This window comes from Lagopus leucura, unplaced genomic scaffold, assembly GCF_019238085.1.
Source record: "Lagopus leucura isolate 7727_CA_CO unplaced genomic scaffold, USGS_WTPT01 Super-Scaffold_739, whole genome shotgun sequence".
Taxonomy (NCBI): Eukaryota; Metazoa; Chordata; class Aves; order Galliformes; family Phasianidae; genus Lagopus; species Lagopus leucura.
The window spans coordinates 10,730,757-10,747,427 of NW_024962255.1; the positions used below are offsets into that span (position 1 = coordinate 10,730,757).

The following is a 16,671-nucleotide window of genomic DNA, read 5'->3' on the forward strand; positions in this document are numbered from 1 at the left end:
GCACTGCAGATAAAAAGGGAGCAAGGGAGAGGGTGTGGAAAGAAGCCTCTTCCGTCCCCAGATCTGGGGCTGGAAGATGTCCTCAGTGTGGCAAACATCCCCACAAATGCACTACAGCTTTACAAAAGCACTACAGCTGTCAGCTTAAATCAGCTGCCTGGCAGCCCATTCTGGGGCAGAAGCTGGCTGAACCCAGTTGCCTCACCCAAATCTGCTGTTATCCTTTCCAGAATGGAGCCATTTGGCATACACTCCCTCATGTGATAAGGTGAGATGATGAGGAGGGCTCCCGTGGAGAAACTTGCCACCAGAAAATCCAAATGGAAACCCCAAACAGACTATGTGCTTGTTTCAAATGCTGAGATGTCTCCTATGAAGGATGGGTCTTTGGTCCTGGTCTGGACCCTCCAAAGCAGTGGCCACACTCAGCAATGGGCCTCAATTCCGACTTCCCTCACCCCCAAGCAGTGGTGGAGAAAGTGATGGGAGAAGGTCAGCCAGCAAGAGCTGTATTCATCACACTGTCCCTTTGGGAACCAAGGCTGTGAGATGGACCCAAATGCTGCTTTTGTTCCTTGCTTTTCTCAGTGATGATGCTTTTAGAAATGCTATATATGGCCAAGAGAAATTGGGTGGGGTAGTAAAGTTTCATTCATTTCCCATTTTGGATTGAGCAAAGAGTATTTGCTGCTTTGCCCACCATAAATATTGTACACCCCGGGAATAACTCTGGTGTACATTTGATTAAATGGATTGTTTAGCTCCAGCTCAGCAAATGCCATTAAATTGAGTGAGATCTCCTTTCCTGAACACCAGGTCATTCCATGAAGGCGATGCAGTCCATACTTTTTGATACTCACAGCACTTCCATTTCTATAATTTCATCTAAGGCTATGTCGTCTCCCAGCAGTTAAGAGTGATCTAAGCAGTGTCTTCTTTTCCCTGTGGCTCATGTTGACCACAAACAGAAATACCAAACAGCACTGAACCTCATGAAGGTAATTCATAAAGCCATTTTTTGGCCATCTTTGGGTTGGCAGATGGGTAATGTGCTGTCTGATGGTGAGATTTTTGACAGTAAGACTCAGCCCTATTGATCCAGCACTCTCAGAGCAGTCAGAGCTAGAGTTTTGCTCCAAAGTGCATAAAAAGGCAGAAATTCAAGTGAGATGGAGTCTACCCTGCCACTAAATGAAATGAGACATCAGGTGTTTCAGATCCAGCACAACAGATCCCATGTGGGATGGAAGTGTGGTTATGGAAGCCTAATGCTGTCTCATTCTAGGACAGAAGGTTTCACCATCCACATACAAAAACATATGCCTTCTTGGTGAAGATATGGGATGTGGGAAGGTGGGTGCTGCTGACTAGGGCTGATGTTTTGGTTGACAGGAGTAGAAGTTGCCCAGCACGCTCCCCATAGGAGAAAGGCACTGCTGCACTTCGAGATGGAGAGATGTTTCCACAACCAGTGAGTTTGCTGACAAACTGAATTTCAGAAGAACTGAAATGATTGGATCAATTTGGTAAAACCTGGGGGAAAAGACTCAAAGTGCTGAAATGGCTGATCTTTCTGGCATTTTCAAAACTGCTTCGTTTCAGGAACATTTCCATTTTTCTTCAAGTTTTCTATTAGAAATGGCATGTGTGGATGCCAGGGGGAAAGGAGGTGAGTGTGTGCTAAGAACAACATAAAACCTTCTTAACATTTAAGAAAAAAACATTCAAGAAAATGTTTTACTTTGGTTTCATGCTTCCTAAAACCTCAAGATTTTGCCCTCATTGAGATGCCATTTGGACATTTTCTTGTGACTTGTTTCCCTAACAACATAAACCAGTGATGGAAGGACAGACCAACACTCCTGCAAAAGGGAGGTTTTCTTCCAGCAGTTTAGGGATACCTTGTGCTTTCCATCCTACACCCTGTCCCATCACCTCTTGGTACTGGAGGGAAGCAGCCCTTACCGGAGGCGAGTTCTCATAGATGTTTGTGCTGTAGGGCAGGTTGATGAAAATGGGGTCCATGTCCTGCACATCCGTGATGGTGATGGCCAGGTTAGCCAGAGTGGATAGCGGCTTGTTCTTGTCTTGGTCCTTGAAAAACAAGGGCGAGAAAGGGTTTCTATTAGAACAACAGAACTCTTCCACAGCGTAAAGTCTCTCACAGTTGCGGCTGGTCAAAATCTGAGTAGTGTAGGCAATCACTTCTTTTTCAAGCAATCGCCTGGAATTATCAACCACTGCAGCTCCCTCTGAGCTGAAATACAATATGCATTTCTTTCTGGAATTTGCCCCTTTAATATACAGCAAGCACCAATTTAATTTTCCATCATGCTTTGGGTGGAAAAGAAGCAACATCTTGTTTAAAAAATACTTCAAAACATAAATTCCCTTGCAGTGCAGGTCCAAACTGAGGCACTTCTGCCTAGCAAGAGCTGGAGGGTCCTGCTCTGGAGGGTGCTGGAGGGCACCTGCTCTGGAGAGGAGGGGCAGTCAGCACAGCCCATCAGGATACTTCAGGACCCACCAAGGCCAATGTCTCTGCACATTTGGAGCTCTACATGCAGGACACGGCATAGCCCAACAGCCTCATCGCAGCTACTCCTGGCAGTGTCCTCATGTTTGAGTCTCATCCCATGCGTGTCTAAAAGCCACCCCAATATCCACAGCCCTTTGCTAGAAGGACAAGAACAGAACAGGCAGCGCACAAAGGAAGGAAATAAATCTCTCCTTAGCCCCTAATCAAGCACTGTGGTGAAAGGCAACCATTAGAGGTTACCACACACTTCTACAAAATGGCTCTGAACAGCGCCAAGGACTGATTGCCAGAAGATTAATGTTAATTTAAACCGTATTCAACAACACAGCTTGTACATTATCCTCTTAACCTGCAGGCCTCAGCGTTTGTGGCCTGGATTGATGCTTATTTCTGACTCGCACTCTGCTGTTATCATTATCAAGTTGAAGTTTTTCGTTTCTTCAGATAAAGCTTTTTTCCCTCCCCTTTGTCTCTTAAATTTTGGTTAAGCATTACAGAGAGCATAAAAAGCCAAGTGTGTCTCACATTCCCTTTCCAGTTTTGTATCCTTGCTGCCTCCAACCCAGGGGTGGAGGACACAGAAATGAATTTGGGGATGGGGATGGGGAGTAAAGCAAAAACGGATGTGACCAATACACCTCTGTGCTGATACTGGCAAAGCACTGCCCAATGTGAGCCATTTACTAATTTTTCAGGCAGACACCATCAGATTCTAAGACTGGAGACAGTGATGAGACAGTTAACTTCAAAGAATTTAATGTTTCTCAGCTGTGAAAGCAGTGAAACATTGCAGTGCTTACTGGGGGGAGATGGAGAACTCACTGCTGGAGTATTTAAAGTAGTGAGATATATTTCATGAAAAAAGCTCAACCTTTTGGAGAAGGCGGCCAGAACGCGCAGGGATGGGGCTGAAAGGCTGAGGTGTTTGCTTCAGGCCCTGCAGTTTGCGGATACCGTGAAGAGCAAAGGCAGTGCACAGCTCTCCGTCCCTCTGACACGTGGCTGTGCAGCAAGACAATGATCTTGATTAAATCACATGCTCCAAGAGCTCCAGCCAGCTGCCTGGAGGGGGCAGGAAGGATTCTTCCCCCCCCCCCCTTTCCCAAGCACACAGTTGGTCAGATAGATTTCAGGGCTGTGTCTCACCTTCCTCACTTGCAGCAGAGCCACCACAGAGAGCTGCCTGCACAGTGCTTCTCAGCAGTTGCCTCCCTGTTGAGTTGCTGCCAGAGCTGACCCCAGCAAAAAAGACTTCCTTCCATGGCAGGGCATGAGTGTGACATTGTGGTTCCCTGGGAAAGTCTCTCCCATAAGTCCCCTCCTGGAACTGACTCTACCCATCAAAATTTTAACTTCTGAGGTTTGAACTCAGCTATAGCTGAGCGAGACTTGGCAGGTTCAATGCAGGTGAATCCAGCTGTAATAAGTCAGGATGCACGAGGAACGATAGCAGAGGATTTAATGGGCTCTCCTGGTCTTAGATGCTGTGACATATGCTTGCTTTTCAATGTCATCAGCTGATTAGTGACCGTGGCTCTGAGCAAAGAAGCCTGGTTTTCTCAAACAGGGGAACTACTCTCTTTCATGCAGAAGCCTCTGATGTGTGAAAAACCACAGAATGATGTAGGTAGGAAAAGACCTCGAAGACTGTTATGTCCAGGAGCTGATCTGAAACGACCCAGGGAATGCACTGCCCTAGAGCCTTCCTGGGTGAAAATCACTTAGTGCTGGAGGCAGCTTGACCACTGGTGGCCACCGGTAGCCACTGGCCATCAGTGTTCCACACCTTGCCCTACAGCTACCCAAAGAGCTCCCTAACCATCCACTCTATTCCAATGCTCCCACCAAATCCACCCAGCATCTAAATTGTGATTTGGCAGTTTGCAGAGAAGCTGTGTGCCCAGGACAAGGCTCACCGTTGCGTTGACCTGGAGCTGGTATGCCTGCGTCACCTCGTAGTCCAGCTCCCGGATGACAGTCACGATGCCGCGTCCACTGTCGATGGCAAAGAAGCTGGATGGAGGCTGGAAGGAGTACAGCACGCTGCCACCCGCCCCCTGGTCTGGATCTGTGGCATTCACAATAAAAATTGGAGTGCCCACCGGAGTGTTCTGGAATTAGAATTAAAAACACTCTGATAAAACTGTGCACTGGCCTGTTTTCCCATCAGACGCACATCAGCAATTTCCATCGCAAACCAAAACCAATATCCAGAGAGCCAAGAACTTCAGTCCAGTATTTTGAGGAGGTTTCTAAGTTATACAGCTGTTCTCTTTATTACAGGATCGCAGCACTATAATAGTTGTTGCACACTTCTAATCATAGTTATACAGCTGCGGTCAAGACGGCACTTCTATCACAAACCCTTATTTTTCCAGGCATCACAACTTTCCAGAAAAATTACTGGCTCTTTGCTGAAGCTTGTTTTCTGCCCAAAACCACTTTTGTTTTCAGTGCCGATTCACTCTCCGCTTTCACCACAAGACATTAAATATAAAACAGCCCCCCCACCCCCTGCCTCCAAAATGCATTCAATGCAACACAGAACTTTACATAAAACCTAATGTTAGAGTTTCCACAGCAACTACAACCTGGCCCGATTAATTCAGACATTAGCAGTTAAATTGTTATAAATCTGTAACTAATCTACATGCATAAAATATGCAGCTGAGTGCACAAAATCAGCAACGGCAAGTGCAGTTTGGCACTTCTTATTGTTTAACTTCGCAGCGGGGAGAACAATTATCCATTTTTGGCGGAACAGCTGCATGTTCCTATGCAAATCTTAAATGCATATTCTTGTCTCTGGGAGGGCAGAGGCAGGGATGGCGAGCAAAAGGGTTTTGCTGGGGAGAACAAGGGGGGCACTGAGGTACATTTGCAAGATGCGTACAGCCCCATGAGGAGGTGATGCAGAGCTCCGACCTACCAGCCAGCCAGCAAAGGTCAGCAGTGAGGAGCCTCGGGGCTGGTTAGGACCAGCTGGGATAATACGGATTATTTCTGCCAACCTCTTCACCGGCCTCTGTGCCTTATTGTGAGTTTGTTCCTATTCAATTTTTCCTGCTCAGCCCAAGGAGGAGCATCGTGAGCTGCCGAGGAGGTGGGAGGGAAGCAGGGAGAGAAGCGAGCCCAGCCCTTGGGTCTTGCCATGCTGTCCCCAACACCTCTGCCCTTCGCACACAGCCTGGTGTCACTTCTTCCAAGCAGTGAGAGGTTGCAGTTCCCACCTCGAGTTTTCATTTGATTTCTGCCTTTTAAATTTTTTTTTTTTTTTTTTTCCCCTCCACCCTTTAAATCAAGCTGCTAAAAGAACCTTGCAGGGCACGGCCTGGGGATTATTTTTTAAAGCACCTTCAAGTTTTTTTTTGTGATCAGCAATCATAGAAGCATAAAAGATGTAGCTAGAAGGCACCACACAAGAAAAACCCGCTCCCTTGCTGCACCTAAATCATATCCATCCTTAGAGCCTTCCAGCAATGGAGACATCACAACCTCCCAGGCCGATTTATCCCAGCAGTTTGCTGCTCTCTGCCTTACAATTGCTCGTTTTTTGTCACACTTAACCCAGATCCCTGTGAGCCCTGAGTCTGAACTGCATCTCCTGTGCATTAAGGCTGGGGTGTGCAGGCAGGGAGCTTAGAGGGCTTGTGAGGCTCTCTGTGGTGAGGCACTGGTGGGTGTCTGCTCACTGACCACCCCCCTCTGCCTTCCCCCACAGTACAGCTCCTCAGGGAGAACTATGCATCCCCCCATTCCCCCTTCAGGCTAACTCAAGTTACCAGGTGTAACTGACCTGAGGCATTCCACAACCCTTCCAAGCACTGCCTCCATCTATCCATCCATCCATCCATCCATCCATCCATCCATCCATCCATCCATCCATCCATCACCCCTCCCTCCATCCATTCCTCTGCTCAGGTTCCTACCAAAGCCAGGAAGAAGAGTGCTGAGGATTAAACATGAATGGCCATAGCAGACACCAATTTGTACCAATGAGATTTGGGACATATCGTCCCCAGCACTAATAATATTCATAAGGATAAAGCCAGGCTCGATGAATATTTCCCCTTTTTAAGTGCCCCTAGCCACTCCTTTTAACATGCAAATCCGCTCTGGTCACTCTGATTACAGGAGAGCCTGATTTCCCCGGCATTGTGTTTTATTCAATAGCTCCAGAGCAAGCTTAGAAGAGTTCCTCATCCCCTTGCCCAAAGGAGAAGCTTTCTTGGGGGGGGAGGGGGAGGGGAACGGGGACGGGACACAGAGGTGGCAAATCCCAGTGACACTGCCTGAGCTCTGACTTGGCCATCACTTTATTTTTATCCCTCTCTTATAGCTTTTCTGACCAGATCTCTTCATTGGCCAGGACAGCAAAATCCATACAAGCGGAGCATCTGCTCTGCATGAAGACCTGCTGCCCTAGGGAAACAGTCACTGGTGTCCGTGGGGCTAAACACGGAGGGGGCCTCAAGTGGGGACACCAGTGTGCTTACGGATAGGTGAAGCATAGGCAAAGAACACTCGGTGCTGGGGGAATCAGGAGATGAGCAGAAGGTCTTCAAGGCAGCAGGGTCTCCCTGGTGCTGTCAGTGCCTGTGCACGACGTTACATACATTTCAGACTGTCTGCCTTCAAAGCAGCACAAATACATCTTTAAAATCCTCTTGCTGTTTTTGGGTCAAGCAGGCTCAAGCTATTGCTCAGCAGGAGGCTGACGTCTTATTTCTCAAAAGACGTGGCCCATCATCTGAACAATGGAGCAAAACATCTGTATAGACATCACTGGCTTGCTTTTTGGGTTTGATCAGAAATAACAAGTGGAGGGCACGGCCCAGGGAGATGCGATTGGCACGCTCAGCTCAGGGCTGCTCAGGATGGGCTGTGTTTCTGCATTCTGAGCATTTGGGCCATTTACGGGGCTCTTCTGCACATCCCTCATGGCTGTTCCTCCACCACAGAGATCAACCCTGATTAAGCTTAATTCACAGAAAGGCAAAAATATCAAATTCTATCCATTCTGTCCAGACAAAAGGAAATGTGGGTAGACCATAGCCTAGAGCAGCTTGTGGCAAACAGGTGAGCTTTCCAGGTTGGCCCCCCAGATCTGTCATTTTTAAAGCTCTTCCCTCTCTCCAGCAGCCAGCAATGAAGCTTCCCACAGGAGCAACAACAAAAAAAAAGCCAACGAAAAAGCTAATGACAAAATTGTGTCATATCATTAAATCTTTGTTACGATGCCAGCAGATGTGAGACAAAAATAACCAGACTGATGCCTCCTGTGCAGGAGGAGGAGGGCAAAGGGGACGGCTTCTGACCGCCCCGCATCCCCTCCTGCACTTGCAGCGTCTAAAGGGGGTTTGAGGCTGCAAGGCCGCTTGTGCCTCCCTCCATTTGCTATGAATACATGAGGAACTATGCTAAAAATCCCAAAGGAAGAGGCTCAGGTCCCAGTGAGCTCCTGCTCAAGCATCTGGCCGTGCACAGGACCTCCACACGACCTCCCAGGGCAAAGTCACCCAGCAGAAGCTGGTGGAAGCGATTAGGATGCGGATGTGCACACGCCGGACCAATGCAAATAATGTGTAAAAACGGCAGGCAATCTGGCCAAGCAGCTGTCTGAAGGTCGATGAGATGTGAGCAGGCAATGCGAAGGGGCTGGGGCTGTGGGGCTCTCAATGCTGCCATCTCGGCACCAGCCCCCAAACCATCTCGCAGGCTGTATGTTGGGTCCTGCTCTTTCTTTTTCCCACTGACCGCTCCCATTAGGAGATGCTTGGCTGATCACGCTACATCTCAGGTCAACCTATTACTCTCAAATATTCCCCTGATGCTGTTTCTAGCAGCTCCTTTCCCTCTCTCCATCACATTTGCTCCCAAATCCCACTGCTGCAACCCGAGTCCCCCAATGCTGATGCCCTCCCATCCCAAGGCATGGCATCCCTTGCCCAAGGCCAACCATCCCAGTGGTAGAGCTGGGAGCTGAATCCACACATGCTTCCTAAGGGCTCTGCCTTGAGAAAGACCAGCCATGCTCTGTGGGTTTGCCTTCCCCCAGCCACCAGCCTGGGGCTTGCCAGCTCCAAACACTCATGCGGATGCACATGGGCTTCCAATTCCCTTGTTCTTTATTACGCTTTTAATTACATTTATTAATTGCATTACTGCTAGCCTGAGCCAAGCAATTTCCAATTTCAAAAATTGATTTTAAACCTGATAATTTCCCTTTTTTCCTCTCTTTTTTTTGGATTGAAATTCACCCCACCTCTCAATCAGCTCTCGTTAATATGTATCCCCTGCCGCTATCTCTATTAAGTGACCTCCCTCATTATCGCCTGACACTGGCAAGCGGCCACCACAGAGCTATAATTCAATTGAGGGGCTTTTGAGAACACCATAAACACAGCTGGAGGAGACGCGGTGGAGGAGCCAGCACTGAATTACCGGCTGGCTCACCGCGTGCGGGTCGGAGGCTTGTTCTCAGCAGAGGAATTCAGGGTGAGGAAAGTGAGGTGCTTTGCCCCAGAACCTCACTGCAAACCCCCAGGATAGCACCGTGCACAAAGTCAAGCCACAGGTACGCTCACAATCAGGCCATAAATCACATCCTTGTGCCTTATCCTCCATTTCCTCAGCTACCAGCACACCTCTAACCGAAGAAACAGCAGTGGCATTGGCAAACCTCAAACCCCATATGCTCTCCCCCTGAATCACCAACAAGCCCATGACCATCAACATCTTCTCCACAGTTGTATACCTGCAATCTGGGTGCTCTGAAGGCAAGGGTTAGAGTAGATCCACCCTCTCACCTTTCTACTAGAGAAAGATTTTGGTTGGAAAGGGTGGCAGAGTTTCCTCTAAGCCATACAACTGCACCCTGTGACACTAACCGATGCATAGAATAATTCAAAATCAATGCAGTGTCGCCCTCAAAACACAATTATAAACAAAGAATAGCAAAAGGAGAATGTATTTTTTAGTGGGTTCCTGCTGAGAAAGTGCAAGACTTTGTCCACTGTTTGAGATTTTTCTCAGTTAGCTAGAAGATGGCTAGGAGATATGTAGCGGGACATAGGCTGGGAGGTGGGTAGACAAGAAGGGTATGCGCCACTGAGGGGGAAAACCCATGCCTCTCTTTGCTTTTCCATCCATTATCAAGGAGATGGGCAGAGATGGAGCAAGACTGGGAGGACAAGATGGCCCATTGAGATATTTGAAAGTCAGAGGAAAACTACAACAACAGGAAAACCTGCCAGTCAGGGAGCACCACAGCACTTCTCCCCCCAGTTCTTGCTGCCCTCTGTTAGCCCAGTGGGGAGCTACTGGCCCAGTGGGGTGCTCCAGATGTGCTCCACAGCAGCCCTGTGTACTCCTTCAGCTTCAGGCAAACAGCTGCCATTAGCAGAACACTGGTACAATGAATTACAAACAAAACCCTAATGACAGGACACTGGCAGTGTTGCTTCCACTTGATATTAATTGGGTGACACTTTATTTTAATGGTACATTAATTAATGCGGGATATCAATGGAAGTCCAAGACACCCGCATTAATACAAATGAATTCATTATCATCGGTGTTATTACAAGGAACGACAAATAAATCTGTAACTGTGGGGCCCTTCAAATAATAGCCACGAATCATTAGGTATGGCATTCATTTATACAGCAGACTGCAAATACATACATGCGAGCTGTGGGTGCTCTCCTGCTTACAGCCTCCTCCCCATGCCAGCCTGTCTCTGCCCCTCCAGGCTTCCACCCCCACCCCAAGTTCCTCTCTCACCTCTGTGCAAGAAAAACCACCATTCCTCCCACAGCCAGTTTGGCCAGATGGATGGAAACCTGCCTGCTTTGCCATCGTGCTTATATATTTGTCCCCTGTTCTGGTTGATGAGCTAGTAGTGTGTCTTTCGCTCCAGCAAACAGCACCACCTGCTCGCTGCTGACCATAGGTGGAGCAAGCCATTTATCCTCAGGAAAAGAGGGAAATGAGCAATCTGGTTGAAGCCAGGGATTTGTATGTCCGACTGATCCTTAGCTTTGGAAAGAAGCAATAGTGGTGGTGAGGTCCGGGAAAAAAAACAGCAGAACAACTGCTGAAGCCAAAAAGAGAGTGAGGAGTAGTGGATTGACTATGGCTGTGCTAACCATACTGGCCCGCGATTATTTGTGAAGGAGGAAAGGAGTACCTGATAAAGCCATCAGCCTCTGGAAGACACAGGCAAGTCATCATTGCTTCTGGCCGCAGGTGGGGAAGCCAGAAAATGTCACAGGAACAGCAACATTTCTGACACTGTCATATTTTGGCACCAGATTAAAAGTTTCAGATCTAGTTGCAAGGAAGAGCCCCCAGTAGCAGTACCCTGGGGGTACCAGACCTACGCCACCCCATTTCTGCTCTTAAGCACTGAGCATGAGCTAAACCAATCCCTGCTTCTTTGCTTGCCAGGCTGAGACGTGACCATCTCTGCAATGGGAACTGAGCCTCACACCCACTCTGCTGGCTTTAAGAGCATCATCACCTCCAGCTGCTATATCAGAGGTGGCCCCAAAGATGCCACATGGATATCTTGGAGGAAGCGCACACACCGAGCGGCACCACATCACTCCTCCTCCTGCAGGCAGGGTTTGAGGTCTGCCAGTGACATGCGAGTGCCTCCTTGCTGGAGGAAAACCTTTGTGGATAAACGTTAATACAAGCATGTAATTATAATACTGTAGCACGGTGATGCTACATTAAGCATTGTCTGAAATTGTTAATGCGCTTCGGTGAGAGCTCCAGAGGGCATCCTGGAAGGCTTAGGGTGGGGAATGGCATAGGCACTGCAAGCCCTCTCCTAAATCTGCTGTGCAGCTCCTTCAGAGACAGGGATAATGCACTGGAGAGCTGTAGGTGAGCAGTCTGGGAAGTGCGTGTCTGCAAGAAAAATCTACAGGAAAGAATAGGAAAAAAGTGGAAAAAAGAGAGGAAGGAGAAAATGGTCTCCTAGAAATGGTGCTTTTGAGGCTTTTTCTAGAAATAGGACATAATTCCCTCCTTTCCCCTCTCTCTCAGCTCGTTGCATTCTTTTCAGACCGTGGAAGAGACCACAGCTCTGCTCTGCCAGTCCCCCTGGCCAGCGGCAGGGAGCAAACACTGCTTGAATCTTCAGCATTCCCTAAAATCCAAGAGCACCAGAAAAGAAAAAAGGCAGGGACCAGAACAAAGGGACCTAACACACGCACAGCACGTTGGCCCTGCAGCCCCACCGTGGCTCCCGCTGCCTTTTTGGCGCTGATTGCTGCAGCTCGCCCTTCTGCTGATTGCAGCTGATGCTTCTGGCTGGTTCTTGCCCCTCCAGACCAGACCCTCCATTACTGCAGGTCTGGATTTTAAAAGGTTTGTTTATGAGTGCCTTTTTTTCCGTCCAGTTCAGCTTAGGGGGTTTATGCTGTGCTTGGGCTCTCTCTGCCCTGTCTGGATGTGCTGATGGATTTCAGTGCTTGCCAGAACCCAGCAAAACCAGGCTCACCAGGAGGTATTAACTTCTAACCCCCATGTAAAAATAGCTGCAATAAACCAGGGGTGAATAATATAAGCTTCACCTAATGTAACTTTGATTAAAAAGTCCTGCCCTCTCCATCATTCCTTGGTGGTAGCAGGAGAGGCAACAGCCGCTTGTCCTTCCCAAGGGCCAATGTGAGCGGGGAGAGCAGATCTGCAATGGGTGAGGACAGCAAAAAATGACCAATTCCTCCCTCCTGATGAAGCACATGAAGAGCTGCAGCAGCAGGCTTTGCAAAGCAATGAGGAGCATGGGTCCAGAGAAGAGGAGCAACAGCATCCTTCCCCTAGCCACCACATCTCCGTGTATTTAATTATTCTCCTCTGCACTCCCAGTGCCGGCAGACTGTGGAGGGAGCCGCTTTGTTACAGCATGCGGGAGGAGGCAGGCAAGGTTTTAATTTCACGCCTCACACCAGGCGCCGCACTTTTTGGACACCGTTTGCTATCTGACTTCTGGCCCTATCTCTGGTCCCGGTGCTCCTGATGCAGCCGCGGCCAGTTGGCTTTTTAATTTATTCTCTGCTCGGATGAGGACCACGCACAAGCGAGCACCCTGGCTGGCCAGCCATGCCCTTTTAATAACAAAACGTCCTCAGTTTGGAGGTGCAGTGTTGTGCTGGGCCAAGTGTGGAGCTGGCTGCTTGTTGGGGACCAGAGCACACCCAACTGCTGTCAGTCACTGCTGCCTTCCCCTTCCAGCCACCCAACAGGAAAAAAGCACCAAGGAGCTGCCAAACCCCTTTCCCATTTCCCTTTTTCAGTTTTGGATCTGCCCCTCCCCAGTGGCTGAACCATAGCCCTGTATCAGAGAACCATTCTGTGCAAACAGAAGGGATGAATGAGCTGCTGCCTTGATACCTTCACCACCAAAATCAGACAGGGCACAAAATCCAGCCCAAAAGCCTGATGTTCAACGTGTCAAGCTCCATATTTTTGATTTTGTCTATAGCACTGTCTGCATCTTAGCAAGCACAAGCATCCTGAATTCCACACTGGCCAATGCTCCTGTTGGAGGTGTGACATCTGGGAGCCACAGTTGCCAACACACCCAGGAGTTACTTACCCCAGCTCCCCAGGCAGCCTGGCTAACAATTCTCTGTGCCTTCAACACACAGAAGAAGCAAGGCACAGAGTCTCAGTGTCAGGCTGGGAAATATCCTTGCTCATATAGCATCCCTCCCATGATACATCAAGACTGACTGGCTCTGAGACACCAACCCTGAGATGATCACACCCCAGGGAAAAGCACTCCCCAAAGTTTTAATGTTGCAAAACTTCTTCCTGAGCCCCAACCCTCTCTTTCTTCCAGGGTGGTTTGTCGATACGGAGTTCAGATCTCTGGCAAAGGACAGGGGATGAAAGAAATCAGAGCAGGTAATTGCTGTGTGAAAATGACAGCACAGCGATTTGCACAGAGCAAAACGGACGGCGGAATATCAAGAGGCAGCCGGCAGCGGTGAATCGATACTTCCCCAGAGGTGGGATTATTAGGGAGAGAAAGGGGCTCGAGAGATCCATCAGTGCCTGATGAGGGGACTATTTCCAAACGACCGGCCACTGCATGAGAATTGCCTTTGGAGCGGCACGTTTGGGATGCAGCCCCAGCAAGTTCAAGTGGGAGCAGTAAAGACGAGCTTTAAGGAAAGATTGTTTTCTATCTATGCAGATAAAATACAAAGTGAAGTGGCCCTGAATCGGAAAGCCAAAGAGATCTGCAAAGATGCCCAGCAGTCCCAAAAAAGCAGCGGCAGCAGCCGTTCCTGTGCTGCATCCCTCCCCCAAAACCTGGGCAAGAGGCAATGAATGAATGCTCAGCAGCAACAGATGCAGGCTTCACGGGGCCAAAAAGAACCAACGCCAAAGTGGGAAGGGCCTCACAGCAGCAGCCAAATAACTGCAGTGGGGTTGGCTCTGGGATGGAGCTGCACTGGGCACACTGGTGGGGCTTTGGTTGAGAGAAGTATAGAGTTGATCCCTGTTTCAAATGTGACTGGGAGAAATGGTTTGTTTAATGGGTGACCTCACTGGGGCTGTATTCAGTAATGTCTATAACATCCCTCTGAGCATAATGCAAAAATACTCAGCTAGTAGCCCAAAGCATAAATGCAGTTATAAACAAGACGAGAGAACCTACGTTACCTCAACACAGTTTTTGGTTTCTACACATCTAACATATACCCAACCTAAGACTTAACCAGGAAATCAGAACGCTGTCCAAGTCATGACAAGGCTTTGGGGGAAAGAATGATGCCCATTATGACCAGCCGTAAGCAAAGCACAGGGAGGTAAGAGAAGCAGCCCGGGCTTGGCAGCACTGCAATGCTTAACCCAACAGCAGCCCTGCTGGCTGCTGCTCACCTTCTCTGGCACTAAAATTCCTTTGAGACCCAACAAGTTAAATAATGTTTCGAGAGCGCATCTACTCAAAAACAGCTGCACCCGGCAAATATTATGAGGTCTAAGCCTCAGATGCAGCTCTTCTTCCCATCATTCAGGCTCAGTGAAGGATTTGCTGTGTGGGTTTTGTTTTGTTTATTACTTCTAATGACTTTCTCATTATCATTTTGCTGTGAAACATAAACGATGGTTATGGGAGAAATCATATTATTTGGATGACTTTATTAAATTAGAGAGCAAATCTGTGTGTATTTCTGGCTCAGGATAAATGCTTGAACTTTGAGAGGCCAAAATTCATTTTCAGATGAGCCGTTTTAGGAAGCTCTGGAATCAGCAGCTTAATTTGCCCTCAGCTGCAAGGGAGATGTATGGGGGTCTGTCTCAATTGGATCCCCCCCACCACATCACCAAACCCAAACCCCAGTGCTGCTTATGAGAAATGTGAGACTTGACGAATATCATGGAGAAATAAAGGCAGAATAGCACTGAGAAAGAAAATAATCCTGTTCTGTGGCCCCAGCTCCAGCTGAAATAGAAACAACAGCCAGCAGAAGCACAAATGGCTGAAGTGGTACAGGTTATGTGCTAGAATTAAAGTGACGCTGCTTAAAATACCCAGAGCTGTCTGGCACCTTTCTCAGCACCGGAGCTCCTGCAGGACCACCAGCAGGGCTTGGCTGGTGCTGATAGCAGAACAGAAGCATGTGTGAAGCAAAGACAGCATGAGAGAGCTGCTGCTAGACAGTTTAGAGGTAACAAAGCTCCCAGTTTCACAAATTTGTGAAAACAACACAGGCTGATGCGAACTTAAGACATACAGTTTCCCAATGGACAATGGGTTTGTAGTTTTCTCCTCCTTTCCATCCATCCATTCACTCATCCCATCCACCCCACTCTGAGAGTCTGAGAGGGGACCAAAACCAGAATATTTTGCTAGGTATCAAATCAAAACCTCCCAAATTTTTTGAACCCATATCTGACATTGGAATAATGTGTTTAAAAGAATAAATCCCCCAATCATACCCAAAGGGAATAGGCAGTGGAAAAACCTGATAAAAGGTCTACTGAATGGAAGCACTTTCTTCATCCCAACGCAAAAGGTAGAGCTGGAAAGCACCAGGCTTGGTAAAAAATCCCTGCTGGAAGAAGCAAGGAAGTAAACAATATTTTGGGATGGAGTTGTTGCCTACATGACGGAACTCATAGCAGGACCTGTACCTCCCTGTGTGTGCTCTCATGGAAGGATGCACAAAAGATCCCATTTACAAGTTGCCACCCACTAAGAGATCAACTTAGAGAACACCTTAGAGAACACCTCCTGCCTGCAGCAGGCCACCACCACATTCCTGCATCACCTCTACCTCTAGAAGTGCTGTAAATGTGAATAAATGTGAATGTCCCCACAGCCATGGTGCAGAAGGTCCCAAATTAGAGGATACCTCTCTGCACTGAGGATGCAACCCATCAGCCCATGTTCACATGAAGCTTGCGTCACGTATCCTCTCACAGTATTTGATTTGCAGAGAGGGAAGCATTCAAATTGCCAAGCTCTTATGAAAACATTGGCTGTGACAATTTCTTAACTTCCTCAGAAATGCTTTAAGACAACTCTCAATTTGAGACCGGGAGCAAAAAGCGATCCCATCAGTTTTGACAACCTCTTCTTGTGCCATGCACGCACATTCCTATCACCTTGCAAAACCTACAGCTGGGCAGACGTCTCAGGAACATATAGAGAAGCCATAGGCATGGCTAGGAATAGGAACGTTGGCTTGTGGGACCTGAAAGCAGCTTCCCAAAACCTGCCCAGAGCCCAGAACAAGGAGGTTCAGCCACAGTGGGCTGTTAGCACACCCCTGCTGCACAGACCTGGCAGAGGGGCTGCAAGGTGAAACACCTTGATGAAGAGCTGATGTGACACTCTTCTAGCAAACTCCTGTGTCCAGAAACGACGTCCTTCTTCTTACAACAAAAGGACAGAAATCCTATAAACATGTTTACCCTTCAAAAAACAGCTCTCGACACCAAATCAATGGAAATAATCTGTACACTTTTCCCAAAATGAGCTGGCAAAGCCTGTGCTTCAAGCACAAGGAGAGGGCTGTGTCCTGTCCCCCATCTCTCGCAGAGCCTTTCACCTCTTCACTTCTGGGCATGCAGTTTCCCAGAAGTAGACTCCAACAACC

The 16,671-nt window shown here is 48.2% G+C and overlaps 1 protein-coding gene across 1 annotated transcript in view; it reads right to left on the reverse strand.

Annotated features, from left to right (window-relative positions):
• Positions 1–16,671, reverse strand: part of CDH23 (cadherin related 23) — a 128,953-nt gene that overhangs the window by 67,092 nt on the left and 45,190 nt on the right. Inside the window, exons 7-8 of the mRNA XM_042862897.1 lie at positions 4,456–4,650; positions 1,966–2,094 (exon numbers count right to left, since the gene is read on the reverse strand). Of these exons, the coding sequence (XP_042718831.1) occupies positions 1,966–2,094; positions 4,456–4,650 (324 nt within the window). The remainder of the gene's footprint in view (positions 1–1,965; positions 2,095–4,455; positions 4,651–16,671) is intronic.